The 15,262-nt window shown below is 35.6% G+C and overlaps 1 protein-coding gene across 1 annotated transcript in view; it reads left to right on the top strand.

Annotated features, from left to right (window-relative positions):
- LOC132862533 (sushi, von Willebrand factor type A, EGF and pentraxin domain-containing protein 1-like) overlaps nt 1–15,262 on the top strand; it is an 82,098-nt gene that overhangs the window by 36,244 nt on the left and 30,592 nt on the right. Inside the window, exon 46 of the mRNA XM_060894592.1 lies at nt 10,327–10,497. Coding sequence (XP_060750575.1) covers nt 10,327–10,497 — 171 coding nt within the window. The remainder of the gene's footprint in view (nt 1–10,326; nt 10,498–15,262) is intronic.

The following is a 15,262-nucleotide window of genomic DNA, read 5'->3' as shown; positions in this document are numbered from 1 at the left end:
AATGAATAATATTCCCAAGTAATAAAACTGTGCTCTCTCTCTCTCTCTCATTATATATATATATATATATATAAAATTATTTTTTATTTATCTTTGTTTCTGACTATTTTAAAACTTCCAAAATGTAGCATGTTGTTACGACCGTCTAGGGGTCAAATGAAAGTCTTCATTCAGAGATATTACAATTCACAAACCTTTATTCACTAGTTGACAAGGGTTTTAGGCTTCAGGGGGGATGAAGGCCAAAATAATAAACAGAACAATCTTCCTCAAAATACCTCTCTTACTAAACCAAAATGAAAGAAAATAAAAAACAATTTTGCTTACCTAACTCCCTCTCAAAACAACAATATAATAAAGGTATTCAATATAACTGCCGTCAATCCCCCTCCTTGTCACCAGAGCTGATCCTGACCTCCCTGGGGCCCTAAGCAAAATTCTGCTAAGGGGCCCTCCTACCTGACCCGTGAGCCATGTAAACCATTTGCCACACATTCACACTTGACACCACACTGCTCCCACTACAAACCTTCCTCCTTTTAAAAAAGTTTTCTCCATCTCTCGGTCAAAGAGTAAAACAATACAGAATTGAATGAGGTATAAACAAATCTTTATTGAATGAAATATTTTAAATAGAATTTTGAGTTGAATATTAGCAATTGAATTTAACTTTGGTTCCCTCTACAGTCTGGGCATTTTCAGCATTGTTGATACCAGACTATTTGGACTGTGGAAGAAACTGAATCTTGAATGAGAGACTATAAACATTGTCATTTAGGAGTGCTATCACGCTACTTTTTGTACTGGTCCCTACACAGCTGCTGGAAAGCGCGCGTGTCATTTCGTGCCATGGCGCGGTTATCGAGCTGCCGTTTATGAACACCGTTGCCCTTGGGCTTTTATTCACGCGAATGGTCACGCAGTAAATTGTTGTGTGACAGACAGGCCAAGAGATGCACAGGCAGCACTGCACAGCTAATTTAGCTAGTCAGATAGAAACTAGAGACAGAATCACATCAACTTTACTTTACTGTTATTTGCTCTTGCTGACATCAAACTTGAAGAGAACACAAGTTTATCTGATTGCTGTTCTCGCATTTCACTCTCATTTTGTTTCTTTTTTCTCTTTTCATGGCCAGATAGATAGCTCCGCTTCATATTGTCATCCACACAGTAAAATTAACACGCGCTGTAAAATGAGGCAGGGGGAGGCGGGGCCATGCGGAATTTGCGGGCCCTACGCAACTTGCGTAGTGAGCGTATAGGGCCGATCGGCTCTGCTTGTCACAATAGGTTGGTACGTTTTGAATAAAAGTGTATTATGAAATTGTCTAGCTAACAAGTCAAAAACACATAAATGTATATCGTAATCGTAGTCAATATCAGGCATGGGTCAAGCACAAACAAATCTATCATTTGAAAGAATAAACAGAACAAAACAAAACTTACAGGCTCAACACACTCTGAACACAAACTTACAATCTTTATCTCTCTGATGTGACAATCAACAATAAATGAAGTGGGTTAACATTTAGAGGATATAGCATACAAATGTGCAATGTTAAAGCACAACGCAAACAAAGCAATGACGATGGCACGAAAAGGCCCTCTATCAGTGATCCAGGCAGTCCTTTTATCTGGGACAGGTGGAGATAATAACAAATCGGAGCGTTCGTCATATTAACTCGCCTTCCTGAAAACAAATCAAGTACAAGAGAGGACACCAGAGGGCAGCACAGAAATAAAACAACTGATTAAAGGTCATAACACCCCCACACTTCAAATAAAACATCCTTGTTTTACTGATGAATGCTTGATGGGGTGTCAGCAATTACATTGTCAATACCTTTCTTATGACAGATCACTAGATTGTAACTCTGACAGATTAGAGACCAAAACATAAGGCGATGATTTGCATTTGACATCCGCTGCAAAAACACAGGAGGATTTTGGTCGGTATATACTGTAACAGATTGTGCGCTGGAACCGACATATACCTCAAAATGTTGTAATGCAAGAATTAAAGCAAGAACCTCTTTCTCTATTATACTGTAATTAACTTGGTGTTTGTGAAATTTCTATATAATTTCTATATATTCAATATATACTGATATATTGTTATTTCAACAAGCACGCCTTTTTAACCAATTTATGTTTTAACTTAACAAGACAAGTATTAATAAAAACAATATATATATTTTTAATGCAAATATTATTAATATTTAATTTAATCACAATTATTATATTATACATACAATAATTATTATATAAATACTATCACTATAGAGCTTTTCACTTATTACAAAGGTTACAACATAAAAAAAGTTAGAATAAATTGCTAGAAAAAATAAAAAGTGTTTGAAGTTAAATAAATGTTCTTTGATTGAATTACAAAGAGTCTTTCCACTGTTCAATGGCCTTCCCAGATGCTGGACAGTACCATTTACCTTTAATTTGAAAATGGCCAGTAAGTTTGTTCTTCGACTGACCATATAATTTACACTGGAAGTGGTAGCCTTCTTTTGACAGACGCTTTTTTGGTGGCTCCCCTCTTGCCACAAGCTCTGCCTTTCGTAGTCTCCATGCGCGTTGTCGGTTCTGGGACTGTGGGACTGGCTGTTGGCTGGGGACCAGGCAAAATGATAAAGAACCCTGAGCCAAGACCCACTGATGGGTGATGACCTGGCAGAAAGGATGTACTGTATAACCCATAGATATACATCTCTGCCGCTGATGGGTGATGACCCTGCCGATTTGGAAATCCAGGCCAGTTAAACCACACAGGATCATGCTTGACACTAGGCCAGAAAGAAGATTCACATGCCACATGAGTCAGGCTGGTGCCAGGTGCAGCTACATCTGTATGTGATGCCACAGTCTCAGTTCTAGCATGTTTGCGGTGGCGAATTACTGCTCACTCGTAAAGTTTTCAGGCTCCCGGAACTCGATAACAGCATGTCCGTGTTCCACGGGTGCTCTTTGTTGGAAGCCCTCTTGGGTTTGGCACTGAATGCTTTGCCACTTTGATCTGCTGGGGAAGCTAATCTCCTTGCAGCAAAGTGTCCCAGTCAGTTCTCTTTTGTCAGTCAAGCAGCCTGACAAAACAAATCCATTTTAGAATAAAAAACTGCACACAATTTTTTTAATTCCTTTTTTAAAAAAAGTAAATAAATATATGAAAAACATATCTTTTAAATATATATGATTTTCTCAGTACAATAAACTTGTAGTTCAGTACATATATAATATATGTATATGATGTGTGTATCTTTATAATACACATATATTTACTATAAAGTGCTCATTAAGTATATATTACATATTTATTTATTATTATTATTGAAGTGAATGTGGGGAACATAAGCCCAACTCACCAAGAAGAGACTTTAGTGTTGTTTATTGTTAATAATACCAGCTTGGTTCTGTCCAGCAGTTCTCTGCAGTCTTCAAGCAGCTGATTGATGTGACTGTATGTCATCACAACTGACACTGAGTCATAAACAGTCTGTGGATAAACAGATACATTGTTTGTATAATGAATGATCAGTAGTCTCTACAATCATATTCAATAACAGCATCAACAAAAATATTCTAAATGTTAATTCAGAAAATGAGAATCACATAGTAACTTTTTTATTTATGCTTTCACAAACATACAATGTTTGTCAATTCTCAAATAAAAATTCAGTTATATTAAAATAATATAAAGGTGTAATTACAGTTACAACCTGTAATATTTAAATACTTACACTTATAAATAATATAAAGGTGTAAATACAGTTACAACCTGTAATATTTAAATACTTACACTTATAAATAATATAAAGGTGTAAATACAGTTACAACCTGTAATATTTATATACTTACACTTATAAATAATATAAAGGTATAATTACAGTTACAACCTGTTATATTTATATACTTACACTTATAAATAATATAAAGGTATAATTACAGTTACAACCTGTAATATTTATAAACTTACACTTATAAATAATATAAAGGCCTAAATACAGTTACAACCTGTAATATGAAAGTGACAAGTGACAAGTGACGTGACATACAGCTAAGCGAACCCATACTCAGAATTCGTTCTCTGCATTTAAACCATCCAAAGTGCACACATACAGCAGTGAACACACCGTGCAAACACACCCGGAGCGGTATAATATTTATATACTTACATGTATACACCGTCTAATATGGAGCCTCCCGAAATTTAAATGAAATCACAAATACCTCTGCATTAGCATTTTTGTACAAGGACAAAACTTTGCCATAAACAATCTAACTCAGTAGTGAAATGTTGTTGTTGTTGTTGATGATGATGTTTTTCATTTACAAACTGATCGTGTGTGACTAAGACTATGTTTCAGCCAATGACTGTTTTGCCCCGTTCGAAATTGTTCGGACTTGCCGTTAGGAACTGTTAGGACCTATTTTAGGGATCGTTTGAAGAGTGTTAGGACCTGTTAGGAACTGATTTATTGGCTCAAAGGCCTTAGTGAGGTCAAGGGTGAAGAATGAAACAAGAAAGATTTTACATGGAGGTGTGCTATCTTTTAATCTCTTAATTGCATTAAAAGTCTTAAGAAATGAAGTAAAAATAATGCTCATCAGGTGGGTTTGAGTTTATGATCAAGTTATCAAACCATTCTCTCATGTAGATGTTTTTTTTTGTTTACAGAGCAGCCACTCGTGGTTAAACATTTATATTTCGTGGCTGGTTTTCAAGCCAAAAAAAAAAAAAAAAAGAGTAGAAATGTTTTCTCTAATTCTAAGCCTAGGATTTGGACCTTGCATTTGGACACAAACAACTCCCGCGAGGTTGTAGGGGTGGGCGGGGTTTATGTATCCTGAGGGGCGGAGCCAAGCAGCCATTTGAGACGGACAAACTGAAGCAGTGTAATTAACGGAGGAAGCAGCGGATAACGGTGAAGTATTTCAGCTTAAGTATTTCAACTTCAAATTACTGCTAAAATGACTAATAAGACTGAGTTTATAGTTTTGACGTCTTTAACGTGTACTAAAGAATAACCCTAGCGTGTTTTTTCGGTGTAGTTTGATTATTATTAAACCCAGTCAAACAATTTACTATAATAATCAACTCTGTTTTAGTGAAACTGTCATTGTTTATTATCGATATACTTAATGAAAAATAGATCACCTTTAAAAAGTGATTTTAGAAAACTGAGTTTGTTTGTTTTTTTCTCTATGGTTTTACCCGCAAATGTATTTCTGAAGTGGCGAAAACAAACAATTTAAGAAGATTACAGGGAATTAATGGGCTTGTGAACGCTGCATCAGCATAATAATAAGTACAAACTGTTTCTGCTTGTTTTGCTTTAAAGGATACTCTGCAAAATACCCCCCCCACACACACACACACACACATACAGTACATACACACATACAAACACACATACGCACATGCACACACACATACAAACAAACACACACACATACAAACACACATACGCACATGCACACACACGCATGCACACACACATGCACACACACACATTCATACGCACATGCACACACACATGCACACACACACATATATACACACGCACATGCACACACACACATACACACACACACGCACACACCACCAAAAGCCTTTATACACTCATTCCTAATGGGGATGGATTACAAACCCAAAAACATTTCTAGATGTGCATTTGGAATAAAAATAAAAAACATCCACCCAAACCAGGGTTGTGCTACCACCTAATTTCTTCAAATGTTATTTTTTTATTTGACATAAGAGGTGTTGGTATATAGACAATTAAATGCGACCAAATAGTTTGGTTTGATTTGAATTTTTTAAACAATTTACCGGACATGTACAAAACTGCACAGAATTCCACCTTTTAATTTCCTCCTCCTCCACATTTCAGCCATAGTATTTGTGTCTTCTGTAATAGACATCTTTTGTTTGTACTTACAGTATTTGAGTTTCTCAGTTTTTCTGCTGTGTTGTCAGGTTGACAGGACTGTGTTGTTAGGTTGTTGTCAGCTACGGACACAAGTGTAGGTATAAAAGATTTGATTAAACTTGCCGTTCTATACAGTTAACTTTCTGGGACAGTCATGAACTAGGACTGAGTAACTCCTAGATCCTTGCTGGAGTCTCAGAGTTACAGTTGAAGATGTTGCGCTACGTGATCATCTCTGCACATCTTATGATGGCTCTAAAGGTTCAAGGTGAGCTGTCGTAGAGAACACCGCCACCAATTTTAGGATGCATTTATTATACTGGATGAACAGGGTTATGTGTTTATCGGATCAGGGTTAATAACATTAATCACTGAAATGTCTGATTTGTTTTCTCTCAGCCCAGTGTGAGAGTCCTGCTGTTGGAGAAAACCTGAATATGACTGAAATATCAGACCAACAGACTTTTCCTGAAGGCTACACTGTAAAGTTCAAATGTTCCACCGGTTATATTCCAGAGCGAACATCAGCTTCCAGGTCAATCACCTGCATTGGAAACCAGTGGAGCAAACTCCAACTTCAGTGTAAAAGTAATTAGTCTCTAAACATCTTTTTAGGTTAAACTTATACTTACTTTGGATTACCGGTGGTCAACATGACAAAAAATATCATATCACGATTCTCATAAACTTTTTTTAATGCTGTTTCTCTTTGTTCTGTGCAAGTCAAAAGGAGAAGAAAATGTCTGTGTTTACTGCATGTGTATTTTTATCCAGAAAAATCCTGTGGAAAGCCTGGTGAGATTCTCCATGGAAAGTATTTATTTCCAGAAGGCTTTCGGTATGGTGCAACAATCAAAGCACAGTGTAACGAAGGGTAAATTTATTTCTTTTTTTTGTAAGAAACAAATTGTCCATATTTGTTTATGTACTCGGGGGGCACGGTGGCTTAGTGGTTAGCACGTTTGCCTCACACCTCCAGGGTTGGGGGTTCGATTCTCGCCTTGTGTGTGTGGAGTTTGCATGTTCTCCCCGTGACACGGGGGTTTCCTCCGGGTACTCCTGTTTCCTCCCCCGGTCCAAAGACATGCATGGTAGGTTGATTGGCATCTCTGCCCGTAGTGTGTGAGTGAATGAGAGTGTGTGTGCCCTGCGATGGGTTGGCACTCCGTCCAGGGTGTATCCTGCCTTGATACCCGATGACGCCTGAGATAGGCACAGGCTCCCCGTGACCCGAGTAGTTCAGATAAGCGGTAGAAAATGAATGAATGAATGAATGTTTATGTATGCACTTGTACGTAACTGCATAGAGATTCCAACAAACTAGACCAGTGGTTCCCAAACTTTACCTTCACAAAATAACTTTATTTGATCAAACACAACTTTATTATACAAATCATATATTTTTATGATTTTTTTAAGTGACTCACCGTATAATGAGATGGATGTGCTTGAAATGACTTGCATAACTCTGGGATGTTTGTTTGTATCGGAGACAGTTTTAGTCATAAATCATTGTCTATGCAGAGTCTTTATGCTGGTAAGCGCTGAAAACCCACTTTCGTACAGGTATGTTGTCGAGAAGGGCAGTAATGTTTTCAAAGTGCGATCTGCTAAGGCAGGATAATCTGCATGCAAAGCTATCCAGAAATCTGGTAGTGATTTTTGTGTAAACTCAATTTTCAAAGCACCACTCGTCGAGATTTCAATGAGACTCTCTTGCTCAGAAATGGTGAGGTGTGCTGTGGGGTGGCAGAGAATAGATGGCGAATCCATTTGTTTGCATTGTTTGTCTCTGGAAAATACCATCATAAATATACCGGACATAATCCAGCAGCTGAGCCAAACCAGCTACATCAGTCGATTCGTCAATTTCTAAAGCGCAGAAATCGCTGGATTTTATGCGAAGCTATAGTTGTTTTAAAACGTCTTCTGCCATATCAGCGATGCGACGTGAAACTGTGTGTGAAGTACACGCGATACGTAAAGACGTGCACTTACGCACGACACTTGAGTGGACACAGATTTTTGTTTATCGCAGATGGGGTAATTTGATTGGATGTCATGAATTTGACCTTTTATGCCACTAACTGGCTACATTGCTACATAGAGGGGACACGTCTTTATATTTAGTCTGAGAAATACATGTCTGCTTGAATATTAGGTGTGGTATAATTACATTAACAGTACACTTCAGCATTTTGTTCGCGTACCCCCTCCGTTACGTGGCGTACCCCCGGGGGTACACGTACCCCAGTTTGGGAACCACTGAACTAGACCAATGTTCTGACACTAGATTGTATAATTATAAATATTGTCTTTTGAATAAAGGCTTATGGTAAATGGGAAGTTAATTCTATGCACACAATTTTTTTTGCCCAATGTTTTTGTCCCAGTAAAGTACTTGGAACAACTTGGAAAGCATATTTTAAAACAAATCCCTGTTTGCAGTTATCAGCTTATTGGATATCCAGTGAGAAATTGCAGAGAAACAGGCTGGGATAAGACACATCCTGTATGTGAAGGTAATACTATTTTAAAATGGTACATTTTTCATCTTTAAAAATGGTTTTGTGTTAGAACATTTAACCTGGTTTTAATTTCATGAATCTGACTTCTTTTGTGGAGGGTCATTCCTGTTATCTCCAGCCAAATGATGTTTAATACAGAGGTATTTTCCAGACAGTTGTCCAAAGGAATTCTAAATTGTATTTGCAATTATGGGTAAATCGTGACGTAATTGAAGCGATAAAACAAATCACGTTTCAACAGTGATGACCTCAGAGGCTCTTCAACCTAAGATCTTTCAGTAGCATAATGAGTCTATTTATATTTTCAAGATTGTTAGATTGTTAGTTGCATTTTTCTCAAATACTATATAGGTAAAGAAAATGGACTGTGATTTGGTAGGTTTTTTTTTGGAGAATGCTTTTAACATTTCACAAAAACAAGCATTTCAGAACAAATATACATTTAGCCAGAATTTCAAAGCAGGCTAGTTGTAAATAAACCAAATCACTGATTGATCGATTCATTCCTCTTGTATGTTGTTATTGTCGCTTATAAAGATACTTTCAGAAAAGAGCTACTAGAGATAAAGTGTCTCCAGAGTCCTGTAAAATCTGCAGGTTGATGTGATGTAAAAAAAAAAAAAAAAAAAGACAATCTTTGTCCACCTTTAGAAAAGACGTCTAAAGCCAGAGAGAAGACCTTCGGTATTATTGTAGAATAATTTAAAAATGCCTTTTTATTTCTTTTTTTTGTATCAGTGGTGAAGTGTATAAATCCTCCCAGTGTACCAGATGGGGTATTTGAACCAGAGGAGGAAGTGTATAACTATGGAGATGGAGTCTATTACTCTTGTAAGAGAGGTCTTGATCTGTTTGGACCTTCACTATTAACATGCTCCAATGATGGAACCTTTCAGCCTGCTCCTCCTCGGTGTCTGTGTGAGTTCCAGTCAATTCACTGTTGCAGAAATATTTGATTAAAAATTAGAACAAAGATCCTGCTTTTCTCTATTTAAATTCTTGATCATTGTTTTTGTGTTAGTTCTAAATTTGATTTATAGCATTAACGGGTACAAGGAATAAAAGATTCTCTCATTGTCTTTGTCATTGTTTTTATACAGTTGTGACCTGTGAGAGACCCGAAATCCTAAATGCAGTTAGAATCGAAGGAAAATCGCCACCTTATAAATACAGTGACTTTGTTCGCTACCGGTGTAATGAAGGCTACAAAATGGAAGGATCTGATTTCCTGATCTGTAAAGAAGATGGGTGGGATCCACCTCCTCCTCAGTGCACGAGTACTAATAATGAATATTTCTGAATCATATACATTTTGTTAGTTTGAGATAGCAAAAAGGACACGCGTTTTTAAAAATATTACTGCAAATATATAGTTTTCATTCTTTCTTTGCTATATACTGTACAATGCTTTGCAGTATTGTTGACTTGCATTTTAAGCCATGTTAAAATCCAACTGAAAAATATTTTACTTCCTTTTAGTGGTTCCAGGGTAAAAGATGTTGTTTTATGGTTTAAAGAGTTTTTTTATCCTGTGGTGAGGAAGAGGTTCTCAGTAGTGGAAAGAATACAAAACCTTAATTTCAGCAACAGTACTGTAACTGTAGTAGAGATTCTAAAAGCTCTTGTCGATGAAGAACGGAAGTTTGTGAACGTTACCATGTGTTTGATGAGACTTTGTCCTTATATGCACATTAGTTCTAAGTTTTGATATGTTTAAGCCTTTTTGTCACATTATTGGAGCTGTGCTTAGGATCACTGTCTTGATAGATGTTCCAGTTGAGAGCAAGTTTTAATGTTGTGGCTGATGTCAGAATTGAGATGTTGCTTCAATATTTCTGTGCTCTTCTTTCATGCAGAGATCTGTGATCCACAAACCATCCAAAATGCAGTTATTGTTGGAATTTCCTCATTGTACAGATACAATGACTCTGTCCAAATCAGGTGTAATGAAGGCTACAAAACAGTGGGGTCTGATCGCCTGACCTGTGGGGTGAATGGATGGAGTCCAGGTTTCTCACCATGTACTGGTAAAAATGACCAGTGGTTTTTGAACATTAAAGAATGTTTTATGTTTTAAAGATAGGGTTCATTTGGTTGAGGCAGGTTTTCAATTTCTATTAACACTTTTTTCAGTTAATAATGCAGAAATATGAATAGACAATGATTTAATCTGATTTGTTTCATACTATATATTTTTATATTAATTTTGTTATATTTTTAACATTCTTCAGAGAACTGTCTCAGGGAATAGAGTGTGTTTTTTCCTAGTAGAAAGTGCATTAGCTAGCTGTATTACTTATTTTGGCCTGAGGGTTTTATTTAATTCCTGAAAGCAACTCAATCTTTTTCCACTACTCAGTTCACTGTTCCCAAAAAAATAAAAATAAATAAATAAATAAATAAATCCTGCTTTTCACATTTACATTCTTGATTGTTTTGATTGTTTTAGTTCTAGCTTTTTTATAGCACAAACAGGGACAAGGAATAAAAGATTCTCTCATTGTCTTTTCCATTGTTTTTATACAGTTATGACCTGTGAGAGACCCAAAATCCTAAACGCATATAGAATTGGAGGAAAATGGCCACCTTATAAATACAGAGACTTTGTTCGCTACCGGTGTAATAAAGGCTACAAAATGGAAGGATCTGATCGCATGATCTGTAAAGAAGATGGGTGGGATCCACCTCCTCCTCAGTGCACAAGTACTAATAATGAATATTTCTGTATAATATAGTGTTATATATAGTTATATGTTAACTTCTTTCATGCAATCTAAAGTACAGTTTTTCAAAACATTATATCAAATGTATAATTTTCACTCTTTCTTCCTCAGTTGTGACCTGTTCACCACCGCCTCTTATACACAATGGACAATTTAACCCTCAGAAGGAGTTATATAAGTATGGAAACAGAGTCACATTCACATGTAATGAAGGATTTAAACTTAAAGGCCCTGCAAGTAGTTTATGTACTATAGATGGAATATTTCAGCCTTCTCCTCAGTGTCAGGGTAAGTCCTTGAGAAAAATCCCAATAATCTTTACAGTTATAATTCTATTAATGATTAATACAAGGATCTTTATAATGTGTCTTTATTCTTGTTAATCAGTGGTTTTGAAATAGTAAAAATAAATAGTTTTGAATATTGTAGAATGTGAATAAAGAAAAACCATGGGAGCTCATTACAAAAAAAAAATCATTAAATGGACTGTGAATTGGGTTTAAGGAGTTAAAATAAACAACAGTGTATTGTACGTGACTGATTTCAACTGATTAACCTTTTAAATCTATGATGATAATGCAGTTTCTGGAATAAACACTTCATTTTGATGGCTTTACAAAAGAGAACATGATTTAATATATTTTTTTAGTAGTTTTACGATTGCTAAATAAACTCGTACACCATTGCAATATGGAGTTACTGATGTATGCATATTAAAACTGATTTGTTTCAACTCTAATAATATTGTACTAATATTACATTTATTTATCTCTTATGTTCTCAGCACAATGTGTCAGACCCAATATTGAGGAAAATAGGATTCTCGCTGAAACTTCAAGGCAAGACAATTTCCCTGATGGATCGACACTAACATATAAATGTTCCACTGGTTATGTACCGAAGCAACCTGGAAGTTCCAATTCAATCACCTGCAAAGGAAACCAGTGGACTGAACTACAACTTCAGTGCAAATGTGATTTTCCTCATAGACATTTTCTCATTCTAGCTTTTTCCCCTAATGTGTTTGTTGTGATGGTGGGGCTTTAATTGTTTATTTTTGTACTGTTCATGGTGCGAAGCATGAATGTCAAGACATTTTATATACATTTTTAGTAAAGTCCTGTGGAAGTCCGGGTGAAATTCCCCATGGAAAATATTTAACTCCAGATGGAATTCTGTTTGGTGCAACAGCCACTGCACAGTGTGACGAAGGGTTAGTAAAGCTGTGCTCTTATTTTTTTTGGTTGTTTATATACACACACAAATACACATAACATGGTTGTGTACATAAGATTTAACATACAATCGCTGTAGGTATATGCTTGTTGGAGAGAGAACTAGGAATTGTCAAGATAACGGTTGGGATGGGAGAGACCCTGTGTGTGAAGGTAATGAATTTTATGATAACTATGATAGCTAGTTGTATTACATATTTTGGATTTAGGGTTTTATTTAATTCCAGAGAGCAACTCAATCTTGTTCCACCACTCAATTCACTATTTAAATATATTGAATATTTTTATTTATATATATATTTTTATATAGTGAATATTGTAGAATGTCGTGGGGTTTTTTTATGTTTTGTAAATATGGTTTATTAGATGAGGTAGGTTCCCAATTTCAATCAAAGTTCTTTTTGGTAGTTTCAAGTCAATCACCTGCAAATGAAAACAGTGGACTGAACTACAGCTTCAGTGCAAATGTAATTCTCCTTAAAGACATTTTTTCAACCCACTCAGGTGTTTGTAGTGTTGGTGGAGGATTCATTGTTAATTTTTTGTAAAGCCTGAAAAATCAAGACATTTTATATATATTTTTAGTAAAGTCCTGTGGAAATCCGGGTGATATTTCCCATGGAAAATATTTAACTACAGAGGGAATTCTGTTTGGTGCAACAATCACTGCACAGTGTGACGAAGGGTTAGTAAAGCTGTGCCCTTATGTTTTTTTGGCTAAATACCTGTACATATAAACACAATTACACATAACATGGTTGTGTACATAAGATTTAACATACAATCACTGTTTGTAGGTATACGCTTGTTGGAGAGAGAACTAGAAATTGTCGAGATGATGGTTGGGATGGGAGAGATCCTGTGTGTGAAGGTAATGAATTTTATGATAATCTTATCAGTTGTAGTAAACAATTTGTTGTTTGGAACAACTTAACATGTTCTTTTCTTCTCAGAGGTGAAATGTAAACCACCTCCCAGTATACAGAATGGAAGTTTTGAGCCCATGGATGAGGTTTATTATTATAATCAGTCAGTCACATACTCTTGTAATAAAAATTACACTCTTATTGGAGCATCAGCGGTATCCTGTTCTGACAATGGAACCTTTCCTCCTCCTCCTCTGTGTTCAAGTAAGTTATGCAGAATTACATGTAAATACAAAAATTAAGCTCCAAATGATATTTAGGTTATAATTTGAATGTTGGAAGTAATGCTTAAACAGTACTGATATCATAACTGATGCTGTGTTTTCGACCCAGTGTTATTTCATTTGATACAGTAATACAGGTTAACTTTATCTAAACTTCTAATCTTTTAACAAACGTTTTGGCATTTAAATGTTTTGACATTTTTCCGTTGTTTTTCCGTTGTTGAGTTCTACAGTTAACATTGGGGCACAAATCAGCCTTTTTGTCATTTATATTTCTTTTAGATTAATCATTTGTGATGCACCTATAATTGAAAATGAAGTTAGAGTTCAGGGCAAAGCACCACCCTACAAATATGCTGTTTGTTCAGTACGATTGTATTAATGGTTATACAATTGAAGATTCTGATGGATAAAATCCACCTTGTGCATGGGTATTGAACCATGCTTTTAATTCTTGACATCACTTGGCAGCACCCAAATCAGAATTACAGTTTTCTGTAACAAGTCTATTAATACAAGTGTAATGAAGGATTTAAACAGTCCACTTGTTTAGTAACAAGTCCATTTATTAATAGGTCATAAACATGGACCAAGCAGTTTGCACAACTGTCTAAACACAAACATTTATCCCATGTTCCAAAAAAAATAACCATGAGGGGAAAAAGAAATATACCGTGTGTCTAAATAAGTTTTCTTTTAATTTTTGCTTTTCAGTTCCAGCTACAAAGCTTATTCCAGTCCTGGTCAATGTGTCCTCCAGTGTGCCTCCAACAGAGCAAACTACACCTAAAACCATGGACTGATACAAATCCCAGGGTGTCTCCAGCTAACGTGCTTTTCAAACAATTCTGCTCTATTCTCAGTTTTTACAAACTACATAATTGTTCATTAAACTGGCACAACAATAACCTTTCCAAGTATATGCCTTATGTGTTTATAGTCGCATTAAAATTGTACCGAATGTTTAGTCAAGTTTTTGTAGCTTTGAGTCAATTCATAGAGCTGTAAATGAAAAATATCAAATGTTAGCATTTTCATTGCATTACAAAAAGAAAAAAATACATTTTGTTACTATCGTGCATTAAAAAAACATTATTTCAGTGTGGTGTGATTCTTAAAATTCATGTATCATTTTAACCACAGTGATTTCTGCATTTTAATTTTTTTGCCGTGATTCATCTCAGTCAGTCGGAGAAACTCATCTGAAGCGCTGATGAGCACTGTTTCTGTTGTTACACTAGGGGTGAAATTGTCCTTTTTAGATTTGATTCTCCCTATACAACTGCTGCATTAAAAAACAACAATGGGTGAATGATTTATAACCTGCCTGATATTAACCTAATTTTACTTTTATACTTAATGTACTTATGCCTGAGAGATATGTTTGGCTAATGCTGAAAATGTCAATAGCCATATTCATATCTGAGTGAAATTTTGGAGATGCATTTCATTGTGTTGTAGAATACTGTATATGCAATGTTGCTGTTTCTTCAACAGATAAAATTTGGCAATCCAAATAGCTTTTCAGATGTTTACCAGAATTTAAATCTGATGTCTATTGGACAAATTTTTACATAACAATATAAATACAGTAAGGTTGATCGCTCAACATTTTCTCGATTTCTCAAAAAAAGTTTCATAATTTTATAATTTATTCAAAAAGTAAAATAGTGGGAATAAGCCT

This window comes from Tachysurus vachellii, chromosome 19, assembly GCF_030014155.1.
Source record: "Tachysurus vachellii isolate PV-2020 chromosome 19, HZAU_Pvac_v1, whole genome shotgun sequence".
Lineage (NCBI taxonomy): Eukaryota > Metazoa > Chordata > Actinopteri > Siluriformes > Bagridae > Tachysurus > Tachysurus vachellii.
This window is presented reverse-complemented; position numbering and strand designations above follow the sequence as displayed.